At 42.1% G+C, this 21720-nt stretch overlaps 1 protein-coding gene across 1 annotated transcript; it reads right to left on the bottom strand.

The window, feature by feature from the left end:
- Positions 1-14128: 14128 nt before the first annotated feature.
- LOC309499960 (uncharacterized protein) lies at positions 14129-19370 on the bottom strand. The gene is made up of 4 exons (XM_082171533.1): positions 18957-19370; positions 18040-18213; positions 17181-17336; positions 14129-14262 (listed from the first exon to the last, which is right to left on the bottom strand). Exons 1-4 carry the CDS (start codon positions 19084-19086, stop codon positions 14168-14170), a joined length of 555 nt encoding a protein of 184 aa, XP_082027659.1. The 5' UTR covers positions 19087-19370; the 3' UTR covers positions 14129-14167.
- Between the last annotated feature and the right edge of the window lie 2350 nt (positions 19371-21720).

Below are 21720 nucleotides of genomic sequence, written 5' to 3'. Positions count from 1 at the left end.
GTCATCTTCATTTATATAGCGCTTTTAACAATGTAGATTGTTCCAAAGCGGCTTTACATTGATAATAGGAAATTAAAGTAACAGAGATTGTTTTGGATTCATAGCATCTCTAGAATACAGTTATTGTCCAGCTAAAGTTAGTTTGATTGATTCACTTCCGTCGCAACGATCAATAGTTATTAACTTATAGTTATTAACAATAGTTATTAACTAACAACATTGCAACCATTGCGCCACGCTTTCCTCACATGTCGCAACTCGCCCACCACCTCCTCCTATGGAGTAAGAAGCTTCTGAGGTCGCTTCATCCACTTTAAGCCTCGTCGGTGGCACGATTTAGCAGACCGGAACTTAAAGTGGATGAAGCGACCTCAGAAGCCTCTGACTTCATAGGAGGAGTTGGCGGGCGAGTTGCGTCATGTGAGGATAGCGTAGCGCAACGGTCGCAATGTTGTCTGTACAAACCAGTACATGCTTGCTGAGCAGCGGCATTTTGCGGCGTCTTATAGCGCTTTTAACAATGTAGATTGTTCCAAAGTGGCTTTACATTGATAATAGGAAATTAAAGTAACAAGAGATTGTTTTGGCTTCATTGCATCTCTAGAATACAGTTATTGTCCAGCTAAAGTTAGTTTGATTGATTCACTTCCGTCGCAACGATCAATAGTTATTAACTTATAGTTATTAACAATAGTTACTAACTAACAACATTGCGACCATTGCGCCACGCTTCCCTCACATGTCGCAACTCGACCGCCACCTCCTCCTGTGAAGTAAGAAGCTTCTGAGGTTGCTTCATCCACTTTAAGCCTCGTCGGTGGCACGATTTAGCAGACCGGAACTTAAAGTGGATGAAGCGACCTGAGAAGCCTCTGACTTCATAGGAGGAGTTGGCGGGCGAGTTGCGTCATGTGAGGGAAGCGTAGCGCAACGGTTGCAATGTTGTCTGTACAGACCAGTACATGCTTGCTGAGCAGCGGCATTTTGCGGCGTCTCAAAGCAAGGTGTAATGCTAGCAACTCGAGGCAGTTGATGCCAATGCAGTCGGAGGCCCGCCCAGACCCCAGTTACTGCATGCCTGTTGTACGTGGCCCCTCAGCCGGTGTTGGTGGACACTTGTTCTAGGGGCGGCTGGCCCGGAGAAATAAAAGGTCTGATCATGGGCTGAGGGTTCGGCGGCAGGCCAGGATGATTGTCACACGGAGCGTGCCGCTCGGCCACGGCCACCTCAGGGCTCGGCCATGAAGCCAGTGCTGAAGCGGTCTTCATATGGAGGAAGCCGTTCTATTGCGGCTGCGGCTGCCATATGCCCCAGGAGCCTCTGAAAGGTTTCAGTGGGACCCTTTCTCACTTCTTGACGACATTGACCAAAGACATGCTCTTCTCAGGAGACGTGTTGGACCGTATCCATCTCCATACCGGAATAAGAGATCCCCAAACACAAAGAGGAGTGCTGTTGACAGCAGTTGAGAGCTCAGAAGGCTTGCGATCCGCTGCACTCAAGCTGTAGAACCACCAGCACCAGGAGAGACTTCCAGAAGAAGCACCGACACACTGACTCGTTGAATGAATCAACACTCTTCAGAGACACCGTCATGAAGACCGATCGGCTCCGAAGAGAAAGACAAGTGGTGCGTGCATCCACTTCCGTATTTATACCCGCGCTGCAGGGCGAGCGTGGATGCAAAGCTCGCACGCCAATGATGACAGGCCCTAAGCGTGATCCCTAAGCGTGACCCCGACCAGTCGACTACGTCTCCATTCCCTCCTTCAGGGAACGAGGGTTACATATGTAACCAAGACGTTTTGAGGGTTTGGATGGACTGTGTGACAGTCTTCAATTCTCTCCTGAAGATGTTCTTCACTTTTGCCAGTTTTTCTGCAAACAACACATATTGATTAGAAACATCTGTTTTATTAGCACAGATTACAGCTCAATGATTCACTAGTTCGTGTTCCAAGAACACTAGAGAAATGGGCTAGTTGCATATGGCCGCCATGTTGGATTTCCGATCTAGCGAGTTTGTGCAGACGCCAGTGCAGAGAGCCGGAGAAACCAGAGAATGATCTTTAATAGTTGTTTAAAGAAAATCAATTAAAATAATACTAAGATCTATATTACTACTCCATGAGTAAATGGAATTAGGGTATAGGAGTGGGGTTACTTGCTCCAAAATATATAAGTATAAATAATTGAATATGCAAATGCAGAGAATTAAATGCGTCTTGATCTGATGCATAAGGCAAACAAATGAAATCAATGGAGTTCCCTGTTCGTTGATACCGTGATGCCTAGAGACAACTATAGATGGAAATATACAAAACTGCCAGATATTTTCCTTATATTGTAATCATTGGCCCGGTTTCACAGACAGGGCTTAGTTTAAGCCAGGATTAGGCCTTAGTTCAATTAGGACATTTAAGTAGCTTTTTTTTAAACGTGCTTTAGAAAGAAAAAAAAACATTACTGGTGTGTATCTTGAGACAAAAAAATGGCACTGAAATATTTTAAGATATGCTTTCAGTTAAAACAGCTCAAACATGAATTTTAGTCTAAGATTAGCTTAAGCTCAAGGGCCCTATCATACACCCGGCGCAACACAGCGCCAGACGCGGCGCGAGTGTTTTTTGCTAGTTTCAGCCCGACGCAGTTATAATTTTCACTTCCTGCGCCACGTTGTTTAAATAGCAAATGCATTTGGACCCATTTGTGCGTCTATGGGCATGCTGATTGAATTGAATTCAGAAAGTTAGTGATGTTTCTCAAACATCAGACTTCACTACATACATTTTTTTTTGTTGTTGCTGTTTTTTTTAAAATGGTGTTTAAAAAAAGATTTGTTTTTACTGCATATTTGAGGAGCCAACAGGAGTAGAGAAGGAAAAATGAAGACTAACACCAGAAACATCAGGGGCCGGTTTCACAAAGATAGACTTTGACTATGGCTTAGATATAGTAGATAGTCAGACTTCAGATAGACATCTAAATCAGACCGTTGCACAAAGCACTTAAGACTCTGACTATCTTAAGTAGGACTACACTACAATGCATTCTGGGTAAAATAAGACACTTTTCAAAACAAAAAACATGGCGGATCGAGTAAGCACATTCAACCGCTCAGTGCAGTTTACCCCAGCGGAAAATATGTGTTTGTTGGAGGAGTATAACAGTTACAAGGACATTTTACTTGGGAAATTTAGCGGAGAATGTAGTAACAAGAAGAAATGTTTAAATTATGAGCCATTTTCCCTTTTCTTTTGGCTGTTTGTAATGTAACTGATTGTTCTGCTGGTTGCCAAGGTAACATAGAGTCTTAGACCTAAGTTAGCCTGGGGGTAAGGTGTCAAATTTTTTGGGTCTAAATTATGTCAGTCTTTATTTTTGTGAAACACTCTAACTTGCATTAGACTAGTCTATGAGCACATTTTAGACTTGTCTAACACTATAGACCGGTCTAAAATAGCTTTGTGAAACCGGCCCCAGGCTGAAATGGCCATGAATCAGGGTGGTAATAACTGGAGACTCACCATCTGTCGGCTCGGACTCGAGCGCATCTGTGTCGGCTGGCGGCTCTACGCTGTATGTGTCTGGATGAACCTGTGAGTCCTGCTCAGCCACAGGAGGACACACTTTGGCTCGGGATCACGCTTAGGGAGTCTGTCATCTTCGATTATTGATCAAACGAGCCAATGCACACATTGGCGTGCGAGCTTTGCATCCGCGCTCCGCCCTGCAGCGCGGGTATAAATACGGAAGTGGATGCACGCACCACTTGTCTTTCTCTTCGGAGCCGATCGGTCTTCATGACGGTGTCTCTGAAGAGTGTTGATTCATTCAACGAGTGAGTGTGTCGGTGCTTCTTCTGGAAGTCTCTCCCGGTGCTGGTGGTTCTACAGCGTGAGTGCAGCGGTGGTCGCAAGCCTTCTGAGCTCTTAACTGCTGTTAACAGCTCTCCTGTTTGTGTTTGGGGATCTCTTATTCCGGTATGGAGATGGATTCGGTCCAACACATCACCTGAGAAGACCATGCTTTGGTCGGTGCCGTTAAGAAGTGAGAAAGGGTCCCACCGAAACCTTTCAGAGGCTCTTGGGGCGTGTGGCAGACGCAGCCGCGATAGAACGGCTTCCTCCACATGAAGACCGCTTCAGCACTGGCTTCATGGCCGAGTCCCGAGGTGGCCGTGGCCGAGCGGCACGCTCCGAGTGACAATCACCCTGGCCTGCCGCCAAACCCTCAGCCCATGATCAGACCTTTTGTTTCTCTGGGCCAGCTGCCCCTAGAACAAGTGTCCACCAACACCGGCTGAGGGGCCACGTACAACAGCCATGCAGTAACGGGGGTCTGGGCGGGCCTCCGACTGCATTGGCATCAACTGCTTTGAGACGCCGCAAAATGCCGCTGCTCAGTCAAGTCAAGTCATCTTCATTTATATAGCGCTTTTAACAATGTAGATTGTTCCAAAGCGGCTTTACATTGATAATAGGAAATTAAAGTAACAGAGATTGTTTTGGATTTATAGCATCTCTAGAATACAGTTATTGTCCAGCTAAAGTTAGTTTGATTGATTCACTTCCGTCGCAACGATCAATAGTTATTAACTTATAGTTATTAACAATAGTTATTAACTAACAACATTGCGACCATTGCGCCACGCTTTCCTCACATGTCGCAACTCGCCCGCCACCTCCTCCTATGGAGTAAGAAGCTTCTGAGGTCGCTTCATCCACTTTAAGCCTCGTCGGTGGCACGATTTAGCAGACCGGAACTTAAAGTGGATGAAGCGACCTCAGAAGCCTCTGACTTCATAGGAGGAGTTGGCGGGCGAGTTGCGTCAAGTGAGGATAGCGTAGCGCAACGGTCGCAATGTTGCCTGTACAAACCAGTACATGCTTGCTGAGCAGCGGCATTTTGCGGCGTCTTATAGCGCTTTTAACAATGTAGATTGTTCCAAAGCGGCTTTACATTGATAATAGGAAATTAAAGTAACAGAGATTGTTTTGGCTTTATAGCATCTCTAGAATACAGTTATTGTCCAGCTAAAGTTAGTTTGATTGATTCACTTCCGTCGCAACGATCAATAGTTATTAACTTATAGTTATTAACAATAGTTACTAACTAACAACATTGCGACCATTGCGCCACGCTTCCCTCACATGTCGCAACTCGCCCGCCACCTCCTCCTATGGAGTAAGAAGCTTCTGAGGTCGCTTCATCCACTTTAAGCCTCGTCGGTGGCACGATTTAGCAGACCGGAACTTAAAGTGGATGAAGCGACCTCAGAAGCCTCTGACTTCATAGGAGGAGTTGGCGGGCGAGTTGCGTCAAGTGAGGATAGCGTAGCGCAACGGTCGCAATGTTGTCTGTACAAACCAGTACATGCTTGCTGAGCAGCGGCATTTTGCGGCGTCTTATAGCGCTTTTAACAATGTAGATTGTTCCAAAGCGGCTTTACATTGATAATAGGAAATTAAAGTAACAGAGATTGTTTTGGCTTTATAGCATCTCTAGAATACAGTTATTGTCCAGCTAAAGTTAGTTTGATTGATTCACTTCCGTCGCAACGATCAATAGTTATTAACTTATAGTTATTAACAATAGTTACTAACTAACAACATTGCGACCATTGCGCCACGCTTCCCTCACATGTCGCAACTCGACCGCCACCTCCTCCTATGGAGTAAGAAGCTTCTGAGGTCGCTTCATCCACTTTAAGCCTCGTCGGTGGCACGATTTAGCAGACCGGAACTTAAAGTGGATGAAGCGACCTCAGAAGCCTCTGACTTCATAGGAGGAGTTGGCGGGCGAGTTGCGTCATGTGAGGATAGCGTAGCGCAACGGTCGCAATGTTGTCTGTACAAACCAGTACATGCTTGCTGAGCAGCGGCATTTTGCGGCGTCTTATAGCGCTTTTAACAATGTAGATTGTTCCAAAGCGGCTTTACATTGATAATAGGAAATTAAAGTAACAGAGATTGTTTTGGCTTAATAGCATCTCTAGAATACAGTTATTGTCCAGCTAAAGTTAGTTTGATTGATTCACTTCCGTCGCAACGATCAATAGTTATTAACTTATAGTTATTAACAATAGTTACTAACTAACAACATTGCGACTAGGGATGGGACGATTACCGGTTTCACTATAAACCACGATAAAATGTACTGACGGTTAGTATTATCGTTCAAAATTGAATTATCATTAAAACCGTGTTTGATTATCGCGATTTTAATAACTCACTGTAAATCCTGTCCAGCCAGCAACAGTCTCGACGCAGGCGCAGCGCGCAATGTTGTTGTTTTTATTCGAGAAGGAATGGCGAAAGGTAGTGGACGTGCTCGGGAGATTTTTCAGCGTTTTAAGAGGACCAAATCTGGTCATATTTTGGCTTTTACAAAAGTCCTGAGTGAAACTTCATCGAGGATGGTCACTACAATAGGGGGGAAACACTTCAAATCTGCCGAGTCCTCTTGTGTGACCATCACCCACTGTTTATAGCGAACGCAAGGCAAGTTAACTTACCAAAAACTACGTCTGGGAAATAATTGGGCACAAAATGTTGTTTTGAGTAGAAAGATTTTCTCTCACTCACTTGAAATAAACGTGAAGCTTCCGCGAAGAAAAGTTCGCAGCAAGTGGCTTTGAGCCAAAGACGAACGAACAAGACAAACAAGACTATCATTGTACACTTATTACACGATTTTATTTATTTTTTACCACACAATTACGGGGACTTATTGAATTGAGATTACTGTTTTAAGTCTTAACTGTTTATAAATCCATTTTGTACAGCATACAAAACAATCGCCCAAGAACGGAGACGGCAAGTTGTATTTGAATGAAACGAGAGAGCGCGTGCGCGTCCGTTACGATACATGGATGTGCGCTGTGTTATGATGCGTTGCTATTGACGACGGTCATTATAAGGAAGGAAATGCCACAGAATATAATCTTGCTTAAAAAAGTGCATAGAGCTGCTTGTTTTATTTGTTGTTTGTTGATTTTCAAATATTAAACTGTTTTTACTGTGAGCATCAGTTCTTTTTGAACACTTTCATTTCGTTTTAACAAAACCGTGATAATATTGATAATCACGATAATTTTGGTCACTATAATCGTGATATTAAATTTTCATACCGTCCCATCCCTAATTGCGACCATTGCGCCAAGCTTCCCTCACATGTCGCAACTCGACCGCCACCTCCTCCTATGGAGTAGGCAGCTTCTGAGGTTGCTGCATCCACTTTAAGCCTCGTCGGTGGCACGATTTAGCAGACCGGAACTTAAAGTGGATGAAGCGACCTGAGAAGCCTCTGACTTCATAGGAGGAGTTGGCGGGCGAGTTGCGTCATGTGAGGGAAGTGTAGCGCAACGGTCGCAATGTTGTCTGTACAGACCAGTACATGCTTGCTGAGCAGCGGCATTTTGCGGTGTCTCAAAGCAAGGTGTAATGCTAGCAACTCGAGGCAGTTGATGCCAATGCAGTCGGAGGCCCGCCCAGACCCCAGTTACTGCATGCCTGTTGTACGTGGCCCCTCAGCCGGTGTTGGTGGACACTTGTTCTAGGGGCGGCTGGCCCGGAGAAACAAAAGGTCTGATCATGGGCTGAGGGTTCGGCGGCAGGCCAGGATGATTGTCACACGGAGCGTGCCGCTCGGCCACGGCCACCTCAGGGCTCGGCCATGAAGCCAGTGCTGAAGCGGTCTTCATATGGAGGAAGCCGTTCTATTGCGGCTGCGGCTGCCATACGCCCCAGGAGCCTCTGAAAGGTTTCAGTGGGACCCTTTCTCACTTCTTAACGACATTGACCAAAACATGCTCTTCTCAGGAGACGTGTTGGACCGTATCCATCTCCATACCGGAATAAGAGATCCCCAAACACAAAGAGGAGTGCTGTTGACAGCAGTTGAGAGCTCAGAAGGCTTGCGACCCGCTGCACTCAAGCTGTAGAACCACCAGCAACAGGAGAGACTTCCAGAAGAAGCACCGACACACTGACTCGTTGAATGAATCAACACTCTTCAGAGACACCGTCATGAAGACCGATCGGCTCCGAAGAGAAAGACAAGTGGTGCGTGCATCCACTTCCGTATTTATACCCGCGCTGCAGGGCGAGCGTGGATGCAAAGCTCGCACGCCAATGATGACAGGCCCTAAGCGTGATCCCTAAGCGTGACCCCGACCAGTCGACTACGTCTCCATTCCCTCCTTCAGGGAACGAGGGTTACATATGTAACCAAGACGTTTTGAGGGTTTGGATGGACTGTGTGACAGTCTTCAATTCTCTCCTGAAGATGTTCTTCACTTTTGCCAGTTTTTCTGCAAACAACAAATATTGATTAGAAACATCTGTTTTATTAGCACAGATTACAGCTCAATGATTCACTAGTTCGTGTTCCAAGAACACTAGAGAAATGGGCTAGTTGCATATGGCCGCCATGTTGGATTTCCGATCTAGCGAGTTTGTGCAGACGCCAGTGCAGAGAGCCGGAGAAACCAGAGAATGATCTTTAATAGTTGTTTAAAGAAAATCAATTAAAATAATACTAAGATCTATATTACTACTCCATGAGTAAATGGAATTAGGGTATAGGAGTGGGGTTACTTGCTCCAAAATATATAAGTATAAATAATTGAATATGCAAATGCAGAGAATTAAATGCGTCTTGATCTGATGCATAAGGCAAACAAATGAAATCAATGGAGTTCCCTGTTCGTTGATACCGTGATGCCTAGAGACAACTATAGATGGAAATATACAAAACTGCCAGATATTTTCCTTATATTGTAATCATTGGCCCGGTTTCACAGACAGGGCTTAGTTTAAGCCAGGATTAGGCCTTAGTTCAATTAGGACATTTAAGTAGCTTTTTTTTAAACGTGCTTTAGAAAGAAAAAAAAAACATTACTGGTGTGTATCTTGAGACAAAAAAATGGCACTGAAATATTTTAAGATATGCTTTCAGTTAAAACAGCTCAAACATGAATTTTAGTCTAAGATTAGCTTAAGCTCAAGGGCCCTATCATACACCCGGCGCAACACAGCGCCAGACGCGGCGCGAGTGTTTTTTGCTAGTTTCAGCCCGACGCAGTTATAATTTTCACTTCCTGCGCCACGTTGTTTAAATAGCAAATGCATTTGGACCCATTTGTGCGTCTATGGGCATGCTGATTGAATTGAATTCAGAAAGTTAGTGATGTTTCTCAAACATCAGACTTCACTACATACATTTTTTTTTTTTGTTGCTGTTTTTTTTAAAATGGTGTTTAAAAAAAGATTTGTTTTTACTGCATATTTGAGGAGCCAACAGGAGTAGAGAAGGAAAAATGAAGACTAACACCAGAAACATCAGGGGCCGGTTTCACAAAGATAGACTTTGACTATGGCTTAGATATAGTAGATAGTCAGACTTCAGATAGACATCTAAATCAGACCGTTGCACAAAGCACTTAAGACTCTGACTATCTTAAGTAGGACTACACTACAATGCATTCTGGGTAAAATAAGACACTTTTCAAAACAAAAAACATGGCGGATCGAGTAAGCACATTCAACCGCTCAGTGCAGTTTACCCCAGCGGAAAATATGTGTTTGTTGGAGGAGTATAACAGTTACAAGGACATTTTACTTGGGAAATTTAGCGGAGAATGTAGTAACAAGAAGAAATGTTTAAATGATGAGCCATTTTCCCTTTTCTTTTGGCTGTTTGTAATGTAACTGATTGTTACTGCTGGTTGCCAAGGTAACATAGAGTCTTAGACCTAAGTTAGCCTGGGGGTAAGGTGTCTAATTTTTTGGGTCTAAATTATGTCAGTCTTTATTTTTGTGAAACACTCTAACTTGCATTAGACTAGTCTATGAGCACATTTTAGACTTGTCTAACACTATAGACCGGTCTAAAATAGCTTTGTGAAACCGGCCCCAGGCTGAAATGGCCATGAATCAGGGTGGTAATAACTGGAGACTCACCATCTGTCGGCTCGGACTCGAGCGCATCTGTGTCGGCTGGCGGCTCTACGCTGTATGTGTCTGGATGAACCTGTGAGTCCTGCTCAGCCACAGGAGGACACACTTTGGCTCGGGATCACGCTTAGGGAGTCTGTCATCTTCGATTATTGATCAAACGAGCCAATGCACACATTGGCGTGCGAGCTTTGCATCCGCGCTCCGCCCTGCAGCGCGGGTATAAATACGGAAGTGGATGCACGCACCACTTGTCTTTCTCTTCGGAGCCGATCGGTCTTCATGACGGTGTCTCTGAAGAGTGTTGATTCATTCAACGAGTGAGTGTGTCGGTGCTTCTTCTGGAAGTCTCTCCCGGTGCTGGTGGTTCTACAGCGTGAGTGCAGCGGTGGTCGCAAGCCTTCTGAGCTCTTAACTGCTGTTAACAGCTCTCCTGTTTGTGTTTGGGGATCTCTTATTCCGGTATGGAGATGGATTCGGTCCAACACATCACCTGAGAAGACCATGCTTTGGTCGTGCCGTTAAGAAGTGAGAAAGGGTCCCACCGAAACCTTTCAGAGGCTCTTGGGGCGTGTGGCAGACGCAGCCGCGATAGAACGGCTTCCTCCACATGAAGACCGCTTCAGCACTGGCTTCATGGCCGAGTCCCGAGGTGGCCGTGGCCGAGCGGCACGCTCCGAGTGACAATCACCCTGGCCTGCCGCCAAACCCTCAGCCCATGATCAGACCTTTTGTTTCTCTGGGCCAGCTGCCCCTAGAACAAGTGTCCACCAACACCGGCTGAGGGGCCACGTACAACAGCCATGCAGTAACGGGGGTCTGGGCGGGCCTCCGACTGCATTGGCATCAACTGCTTTGAGACGCCGCAAAATGCCGCTGCTCAGTCAAGTCAAGTCATCTTCATTTATATAGCGCTTTTAACAATGTAGATTGTTCCAAAGCGGCTTTACATTGATAATAGGAAATTAAAGTAAAAGAGATTGTTTTGGATTTATAGCATCTCTAGAATACAGTTATTGTCCAGCTAAAGTTAGTTTGATTGATTCACTTCCGTCGCAACGATCAATAGTTATTAACTTATAGTTATTAACAATAGTTATTAACTAACAACATTGCGACCATTGCGCCACGCTTTCCTCACATGTCGCAACTCGCCCGCCACCTCCTCCTATGGAGTAAGAAGCTTCTGAGGTCGCTTCATCCACTTTAAGCCTCGTCGGCGGCACGATTTAGCAGACCGGAACTTAAAGTGGATGAAGCGACCTCAGAAGCCTCTGACTTCATAGGAGGAGTTGGCGGGCGAGTTTCGTCAAGTGAGGATAGCGTAGCGCAACGGTCGCAATGTTGTCTGTACAAACCAGTACATGCTTGCTGAGCAGCGGCATTTTGCGGCGTCTTATAGCGCTTTTAACAATGTAGATTGTTCCAAAGCGGCTTTACATTGATAATAGGAAATTAAAGTAACAGAGATTGTTTTGGCTTAATAGCATCTCTAGAATACAGTTATTGTCCAGCTAAAGTTAGTTTGATTGATTCACTTCCGTCGCAACGATCAATAGTTATTAACTTATAGTTATTAACAATAGTTACTAACTAACAACATTGCGACCATTGCGCCACGCTTCCCTCACATGTCGCAACTCGACCGCCACCTCCTCCTATGGAGTAAGAAGCTTCTGAGGTCGCTTCATCCACTTTAAGCCTCGTCGGTGGCACGATTTAGCAGACCGGAACTTAAAGTGGATGAAGCGACCTCAGAAGCCTCTGACTTCATAGGAGGAGTTGGCGGGCGAGTTGCGTCATGTGAGGATAGCGTAGCGCAACGGTCGCAATGTTGTCTGTACAAACCAGTACATGCTTGCTGAGCAGCGGCATTTTGCGGCGTCTTATAGCGCTTTTAACAATGTAGATTGTTCCAAAGCGGCTTTACATTGATAATAGGAAATTAAAGTAACAGAGATTGTTTTGGCTTAATAGCATCTCTAGAATACAGTTATTGTCCAGCTAAAGTTAGTTTGATTGATTCACTTCCGTCGCAACGATCAATAGTTATTAACTTATAGTTATTAACAATAGTTACTAACTAACAACATTGCGACTAGGGATGGGACGATTACCGGTTTCACTATAAACCACGATAAAATGTACTGATGGTTAGTATTATCGTTCAAAATTGAATTATCATTAAAACCGTGTTTGATTATTGCGATTTTAATAACTCACTGTAAATCCTGTCCAGCTAGCAACAGTCTCGACGCAGGCGCAGCGCGCAATGTTGTTGTTTTTATTCGAGAAGGAATGGCGAAAGGTAGTGGACGTGCTCGGGAGATTTTTCAGCGTTTTAAGAGGACCAAATCTGGTCATATTTTGGCTTTTACAAAAGTCCTGAGTGAAACTTCATCGAGGATGGTCACTACAATAGGGGGGAAACACTTCAAATCTGCCGAGTCCTCTTGTGTGACCATCACCCACTGTTTATAGCGAACGCAAGGCAAGTTAACTTACCAAAAACTACGTCTGGGAAATAATTGGGCACAAAATGTTGTTTTGAGTAGAAAGATTTTCTCTCACTCACTTGAAATAAACGTGAAGCTTCCGCGAAGAAAAGTTCGCAGCAAGTGGCTTTGAACCAAAGACGAACGAACAAGACAAACAAGACTATCATTGTACACTTATTACACGATTTTATTTATTTTTTACCACACAATTACGGGGACTTATTGAATTGAGATTACTGTTTTAAGTCTTAACTGTTTATAAATCCATTTTGTACAGCATACAAAACAATCGCCCAAGAACGGAGACGGCAAGTTGTATTTGAATGAAACGAGAGAGCGCGTGCGCGTCCGTTACGATACATGGATGTGCGCTGTGTTATGATGCGTTGCTATTGACGACGGTCATTATAAGGAAGGAAATGCCACAGAATATAATCTTGCTTAAAAAAGTGCATAGAGCTGCTTGTTTTATTTGTTGTTTGTTGATTTTCAAATATTAAACTGTTTTTACTGTGAGCATCAGTTCTTTTTGAACACTTTCATTTCGTTTTAACAAAACCGTGATAATATTGATAATCACGATAATTTTGGTCACTATAATCGTGATATTAAATTTTCATACCGTCCCATCCCTAATTGCGACCATTGCGCCAAGCTTCCCTCACATGTCGCAACTCGACCGCCACCTCCTCCTATGGAGTAGGCAGCTTCTGAGGTTGCTGCATCCACTTTAAGCCTCGTCGGTGGCACGATTTAGCAGACCGGAACTTAAAGTGGATGAAGCGACCTGAGAAGCCTCTGACTTCATAGGAGGAGTTGGCGGGCGAGTTGCGTCATGTGAGGGAAGTGTAGCGCAACGGTCGCAATGTTGTCTGTACAGACCAGTACATGCTTGCTGAGCAGCGGCATTTTGCGGTGTCTCAAAGCAAGGTGTAATGCTAGCAACTCGAGGCAGTTGATGCCAATGCAGTCGGAGGCCCGCCCAGACCCCAGTTACTGCATGCCTGTTGTACGTGGCCCCTCAGCCGGTGTTGGTGGACACTTGTTCTAGGGGCGGCTGGCCCGGAGAAACAAAAGGTCTGATCATGGGCTGAGGGTTCGGCGGCAGGCCAGGATGATTGTCACACGGAGCGTGCCGCTCGGCCACGGCCACCTCAGGGCTCGGCCATGAAGCCAGTGCTGAAGCGGTCTTCATATGGAGGAAGCCGTTCTATTGCGGCTGCGGCTGCCATACGCCCCAGGAGCCTCTGAAAGGTTTCAGTGGGACCCTTTCTCACTTCTTAACGACATTGACCAAAACATGCTCTTCTCAGGAGACGTGTTGGACTGTATCCATCTCCATACCGGAATAAGAGATCCCCAAACACAAAGAGGAGTGCTGTTGACAGCAGTTGAGAGCTCAGAAGGCTTGCGACCCGCTGCACTCAAGCTGTAGAACCACCAGCAACAGGAGAGACTTCCAGAAGAAGCACCGACACACTGACTCGTTGAATGAATCAACACTCTTCAGAGACACCATCATGAAGACCGATCGGCTCCGAAGAGAAAGACAAGTGGTGCGTGCATCCGCTTCCGTATTTATACCCGCGCTGCAGGGCGAGCGTGGATGCAAAGCTCGCACGCCAATGATGACAGGCCCTAAGCGTGATCCCTAAGCGTGACCCCGACCAGTCGACTACGTCTCCATTCCCTCCTTCAGGGAACGAGGGTTACATATGTAACCAAGACGTTTTGAGGGTTTGGATGGAATGTTTGACAGTCTTCAATTCTCTCCTGAAGATGTTCTTCACTTTGGCCAGTTTTTCTGCAAACAACAAATATTGATTAGAAACATCTGTTTTATTAGCACAGATTACAGCTCAATGATTCACTAGTTCATGTTCCAAGAACACTAGAGAAATGGGCTAGTTGCATATGGCCGCCATGTTGGATTTCCGATCTAGCGAGTTTGTGTACAACGCGCATACACTTTGCTTATCTCATCTACACACAGACGCAACAGTTCTCATTTTTAGAAAACCATACATTATTACAAGGAAAAATATGAACACATGAGGGAAATCATTGTGGTGTCCATGAAGATGTGAAAAAATAGGCATAAATCTAGCTTACACATTTACCCAAATTTACATTTACCGCGCTTGATACTTGCGTTTCAGATCGTTAAATAGGGCCCATTATGTTGCAAGTAACACCTGGCTGTAGTTGTTAATGCTATTATTTTATTGTTTGCAGTGTTGTAATGTAACGGAGTACAAATACTTCGTTACTGTACTTAAGTAGAAATTTCACGTATCTGTACTTTACTTCGCTATTTAAATGTATGTCAACTTTCACTTTTACTCCACTACATTTCCTAGATAAAATTTATACTTTTACTCCGATATATTTCCACTAAGCATCTTCGTTACTCGTTACTACAAAATAAAATCAGAAGAAATGTGTGCGACTGCAATAAGGGAGGTTTGGCGAATCACTGCTTCTAGATTGCACCGCACGGCGAGCGCTCCAGTGTAATGCTTGTTTGTTGCCATGCCAAAGGAGGAGGAAGCACAACTGAAACCGCCATGAAAGCACGAGCACCGATATCTATGCGAGCACCTACCTTTTGATTTAATTCAACAGAGAACTCTCAAAGATATGTCCATAATACTGAAACACGCTTAACTGTTTTTAATATAGCATAACTGCCGGGCCGAATATTTCCTCAGGTAGGCTAATGTTAGACTGAGAAATATTTTTTGAGAGCTGCTACGTTAATCAGTGGCAGGTTAGAAAGAAAGGGTTAAGGGCTATTCACGTCTTTAAAAGCATCATACGTTTTGTCAAACTTGAGATTTCCTTTTATGTTAATTAACTCAAAACTCAGTGGTTATAGGATAATGTTGGGCTAATGTTGCTGTGTGTGTGAGATGGTGACCTGGGGAGCCCTACAAATGCTCATACCACATGACCAAAATATTCTCCCTACCATCAGGTCATTTTTTTTTTTTTTTTTTTTAAAGAAATAGGTTATTATTTATTTTTCATTTTTACCTGAAGTTCATACAAAAGTGAAATTTCTGTTTCAGTTTTTTTTCTTTGATGTCAGCTCTAAAAATATGCTGTTTGTTCTTTGAACTTAAGAGATTTGTGCCTGAAAAGTCCTGGAAAAGACTGTGATTTTGATTTGATGAGTGAGATTAAGAAGATATGGGAAGTTGGAACCCTGAATATGCTTTACTATAAGAAAGCCACAATAAAGTTCACAAACCCAAAGTTCTAACCGCTTGCTTTAAAAAAAAAAAACGTTTTACTTTTACTTAAATTACTTAAGTACATTAAATATCAGAAAATTACTTTTGATACTTAAGTACAGTATATATCAGATACTTTAAGACTTTTACTTAAGTAATATTCTAAAAGGTAACTTTCACTTCTACCAAAGTCTTTTTCTAGTACGATACTTGTACTTTTACTCAAGTATTGCTTTCTAGTACTTTATACAACACTGATTGTTTGTGCCGTTGTTGCATCTATTAAAAACTAAACTACTGATTTTGTAATCCCTGTCAGTAAACGAAATGCGTGTCTGTGAGTGTGTTGGTGTTAAGGATTTTGAATGTTAAAATAGGGGTCTCCTGGAAAAAAGTTTGGGAAGCAGCACAGGGGTCAGACAAGCTGTGGCAAGACCTGTCAGAACTACTATGTGCCGAAGTCCAATACCGTACTCGCCAAAGTCGCAGATAATGGCTTCAAAACCAGTTTTACCCAATAATAGGGAAGATATTCAGCAAAGACTCCTAGTGTTTGCTGGGTAGCAGAGCCAGGATTGAGCACAAAATCATACATAAACCTCTAAAAAACTACGCAATAATGAGTGTGTGATGTGAACGAGTGTGAACTCTGTGACTGAAATGAGCACAGCGTGATCGCAAATCAATCGCGCTGCCTTCTGCGTCTCAGAAATCAGAGCGTTGTCAATAACAGCCTATCAAATAAAATACTTGAAAATACTACATACTGCACCTTTCCTGCTATTCATTTGTCAAGAGCCTAATCTCAGCTATAAGCTACTGAATCACACACATTCACACTACTTGACGTCTATTTAAATGTTTTAAACCTTGTATTATACAGTATGATAGTATATGTTTGATGTCGCAGTCTCTCCCAGAGCTGGCAAACGTTACGGCCTATTCGTTATAATTTGTTGTTTTATTTAACGTAGTATTATTGTTTTAAGTGGAAGATATTTTAATATATTTTGTTTTACAAATTATACAAGGCATATTTGTTAAAACTATGACAGGAACCCTTTAGACACATCCATGCCCAGGACACAACCATGACATAATCCGTTCCTACACTACATAAACACTATATGAAAATAAGTGTCTAACAATGAAGATAAATCTCTCTCATGCTATTTGTATATTATTAGGAGTATTATTTTTCTTAGTTTTTTGTTATGTCACACCATAAGACACATTTACAGTACAGTTCAGTAAAATGTTTTTTTTTTAAAACAGAGAAAGAATTTACCAAGTTAGTGATGCTTCTCAAATATCAGACTTCACTACATTAATATGTTTTTTTGTGTGTGTTTACATTAGTTTTTACATATATTTGTTTTGCATATTTGAGGAGCCAACAGGAGTAGAGAAGGAAAAATGAAGACTAACACCAGAAACATCAGGCTGAAATGGCCATGAATCAGGGTGGTAATAACTGGAGACTCACCATCTGTCGGCTCGGACTCTACGCTGGATGTGTCTGGATGAACCAGTGATTCCTGATCATCCACAAGAGGACACACTTTGGTTTTGAGGGTTTGGATGGATTGTTTCACAGTCTTCAATCCTTTCTTGAAGATGTTCTTCTCTTTTGCCAGTTTTTCTGCAAACAACAAATATTGATTAGAAACATCTGTTTTATTAGCACAGATTACAGCTCAATGATTCACTAGTTCATGTTCCAGGAACACTAGAGAAATGGGCTAGTTGCATATGGCCGCCATGTTGGATTTCCGATCTAGCGAGTTTGTGCAGACGCCAGTGCAGAGAGCCGGAGAAACCAGAGAATGATCTTTAATAGTTGTTTAAAGAAAATGATACACTTAAAATACTACTAAGATCTATATTACTATTCCATGAGTAAATTACATTTAAATGCACGCATGTTTAAATCAGGAGAATGAAATACACTTTCATTAAATACACTCTGTCCATGAAGAGTAAATTGACTCGGACTCGTGGTGCATGAACATACACAATGTCTGATTCCCGGAGCAATTATGCCTACTGTAGATATACAAATATGTAAATATAACCAAATTTTAAAAATTAAATCTAGCACAGAAATATATAAAATACAAATAAAATATCCATCTTAAAAGACTTCAATCTTTTGATTTCTGATCTGCTGCAAATCAGCAACAAGAAGTTACTTTACGTGATGTCAGAGGATCAGAATTATAGCCTAGTAGAAATATCATGAAACAAAGGTTCTCGTATTTATTGAAAATGTTCTTAGTTTTTGTTATGTCACACCATAAGATACATTTACAGTAACTGTACAGTAACAATAACTGGAGACTCACCATCTGTCGGCTCGGACTCGAGCGCATATGTGTCGTCTACGCTGGATGTGCCTGGATGAACCAGTGATTCCTGATCATCCACAAGAGGACGCACTTTGGTTTTGAGGGTTTGGATGGAATGTTTGACAGTCTTCAATCCTTTCTTGAAGATGTTCTTCTCTTTTGCCAGTTTTTCTGCAAACAACAAATATTGATTAGAAACATCTGTTTTATTAGCACAGATTACAGCTCAATGATTCACTAGTTCATGTTCCAAGAACACTAGAGAAATGGGCTAGTTGCATATGGCCCACTGGTTGGATTTCCGATCTAAGGAGTTTGTGCAGAAGCAAAACATCTGTGAACTTGCCCTTTAAAAATGTTGAAGGACAGCATCATTTTGTCTATTTAACTGAACATGACTTTAAAGTCCTGACTTGTATTATCTTAGAGCTATTTCCATATGGACATTTCTTTGTTGTGTCACAGTTTGTCACAGTTATTCCTGGCAGATTAAAGCATATTTTGCGATTTGTTTGTGATGCATGCATGCATTTTCTGTAAAGCTGCTTTGAAACGACAGCCTATGTATTGTGAAAAGCACTAGATCTATGGTTTTACTATGGTAAAACTGTAACGTTATTTTTTGTTCAAACCATGGTTCAACTATAGTTATACATTGCAGTAAAACCTAAAGTAAAAGGAATCTAAGGTATTCATAACTATAGTAACCATACATTTTGAAAGCATGGTTAAATTTGAAGTTACGGTTTTCCTACAATACAACAATCATAGATAACGTTAAACCATAAATGTTGTAGTAAAACCATGGTTCATTGTGTTAGTTACTATGGTTTTACTGCAAAAACTGTGGTAAACTGATGGTGAAAAGCACACTGGCCTAATTATGTGTCAGTTCTGGTGTATTAACTCAGTACCTGTTGTTCTGGGGTCAGTCGCTTCAGTTGTCCTGCGTTTTGGCTTTCTCCAAGCGGACTTAACAGCGCCTCTCCGCGGCTGAGGGTCCTCGGACATACTCTCCAGCTCCAGTGAGAAGTAAGCAGACATGATATCTGATCGAAACTGTCTCTGCCTGTCGTTTACAACTGTTGACTGTGACTCTACTGAACTAACGTTAAGTTACTGTTATGATCACCTGAGCTGAAGATTCCGTCAAAGTAACTCAATTTATATGGAATATATATTAAATGACACCGTATTCTGTCAGATTCTGAACCTCGAAGAGTTGTGTAGACTCTTTTTCCCTTTCCTATAAATCTGTAGACTACGTTTGTAACACTTTAGCTGCTCCGTTAGTCTGATAACCGCTGCTGACCTGAACAACTGTTTGTTTGTATATGACGCCGCGTCACTGCGTTGCCATGGCAATAGTCAGACGGAGAAGATGATCAGTGGTGACTCACTCTGGGACCTATGGAAGCTTGTTTCCGCCACTGAATAATAAATAAATAATAATAATTGCGACTTTTTAACTCACAATTCGGACTTTTTCTCACAACTGCGAGAAATGAAGTCAGAATTGTGAGAAATAAAGTCGCAATTTGGAGATATAAAGTCAGAATTGCATGATATAACCCACCCAGCACCAGACGTCATTAAGACGTTGTTTTTTGGGCTAAATCAAGTCGGCCCGTCATAGTCTTCATTTAGCCCAAAAATAGACGTTGAAATTTGGGCTTTGTTTGGTCCGTCTGATTTGGTCCAAATTTAGCCCAAAAATAGACGTTGAAATTTGGGCTTTGTTTGGTCCGTCTGATTTGGTCCAAATTTAGCCCAAACATAGACGTTGAAATTTGGGCTTTGTTTGGTCCGTCTGATTTGGTCCAAATTTAGCCCAAACATAGACGTTGAAAATTGGGCTTTGTTTGGTCCGTCTGATTTGGTCCAAATTTAGCCCAAACATAGACGTTGAAAATTGGGCTTTGTTTGGTCCGTCTGATTTGGTCCAAATTTAGCCCAAACATAGACGTTGAAAATTGGGCTTTGTTTGGTCCGTCTGATTTGGTCCAATTTTTGCCCAAAAAATTACTGCAAATTTGGCTTTGTTTATTTAACCCAAGACGGCCGTCTGTTTTGGACCACATATAACCCTAATATAGCATAAATACAATTAAAGTCTATTGTTAGCAAGTAAAGAAATAGATTGTAGAAATAGTTTCAAAGTTACGTGTTGCACATCCCAGAAATACGTTATCTGTAAGCACCTATACGTTCGCAAACCATATAAATACCTATGATTTGGCATAAATCCAACAAAACGCGCTCCCTAGTTTATATCTCGTTGAAAACGCTTGTGCTGTTTTGAAAATTCAACAATTACTACATTAAATATGCCTATAATGCATCCATAAAAAACATCATTAGTTTAAACACCGTAGACCCCTTATCAATTCCTCGTGTTACATCTGTAAATTTTTGTAGCCTATATGAGAAAATATGTTCATAATTATATCATGTAGATTTTGCTGTTTTATTTCTACACCACGTTTACCATTTAAGGTAGACCTGTAGATATTGGGCGACGCTAGGGAGGGACTAGCAGGTGCTTCAGCACCCCCAAGAAAGACCAATTAGCACCCCGATAGCACCCCCAAAAATGATTTCTGGAAGCAATTATATTCAGGCTGTATTCTATGGAAGCCCTGAACCGCATTTTGAAGAAAGAATAAAAACTCTTCTTGTTATTTCGAGATATTAAGTCGTTATTTAAAATCTCGTTATTTCGAAGGGGACATTCTAATCTGTATTAAGCCACATTAAGCGTTCTTATAATGGTTTTCTATGGGAGGAAAATGCTTAACGTGTAATTAAACGTTGCGTTCATATTCTGGGCTCATCTGATTTTTTGTACATAGCATAGCCTACTTTGTTATTATTTTAGTATCATAATGATTAATAAATGCACGCACAATTATCCGTGAACTTGATTTGAACAAATGCCTTTCAATTGTGTGTGCAAAATTCTGAATTAAATGCAATTTGTACAAATAGAGAGTCTGTAGGCCTAGCTACTATACTGTTATAGCCATTAAATAAGCACATTTAGTGTCATATTTGTTAAAATATTTTAATGTTTTTTTGTTTGTTTTTTCATTTATGTTGATTTATGAAAAGTGAACAGCACGAGTAAGATAGGATGTGCAATATGAGACATGGAGCGGGTCAGACATGATTTTGACCACTTCATTACGTTTTGTTTTGTAGAAAACCTTTCTTTAAAGTGAATTTCGTTTTGTATAAATTGTATCTTAATTTTAATCAATTTTTCATCAACCAAAGAAGCAAATAGGCCTATAAAAGAGAATATATAATAATGGAGGCGCCCGCGCGGTCACTTGCATTGCACGTTAACTGGAGCGCATCTCATCCTAACTTAACGAAACTCAGTGTATGCCTCACACAGACATGAGAAATACATCAAATACACAAAGCTTGAAATGTCTTTAAACGAAATAATTCAAAACGAAAAGAAAAAGGCTACTCTCTGATTATGTAATCCATTATGTGCATTTCTCTCTATAGGCGCGTTCACTACGGAGATCGTCAACTTCATCTTTGCAGCCTAATGCACTGGATTTACAAATCATCTTGCTTGTTGCACGCACACATATGTCGAAATAACAAGATATTATGTTGAAATAACATTATTTCTTTTTTCTGCTGAACACAAAAGATGATATT

Source organism: Leuciscus leuciscus, assembly GCF_965113295.1.
Source record: "Leuciscus leuciscus genome assembly, chromosome: 5".
NCBI classification, from domain to species: Eukaryota; Metazoa; Chordata; class Actinopteri; order Cypriniformes; family Leuciscidae; genus Leuciscus; species Leuciscus leuciscus.
Note: the sequence above shows the minus strand (reverse complement) of the source record. Positions and strands in the feature narration are given on the sequence as shown.

Excerpts from the sequence above, each read along its gene's own strand:
- LOC309499960 (XM_082171533.1), bottom strand. The coding sequence starts at position 19,086 with ATGTCTGCTTACTTCTCACTGGAGCTGGAGAGTATGTCCGAGGACCCT. Across the intron at positions 17,337-18,039 it reads CGAGTCCGAGCCGACAGATG|AAAAACTGGCAAAAGAGAAG; the intron begins GTGAGTCTCCAG and ends TGTTGTTTGCAG. Across the intron at positions 14,263-17,180 it reads AGAGTCCGAGCCGACAGATG|AAAAACTGGCCAAAGTGAAG; the intron begins GTGAGTCTCCAG and ends TGTTGTTTGCAG.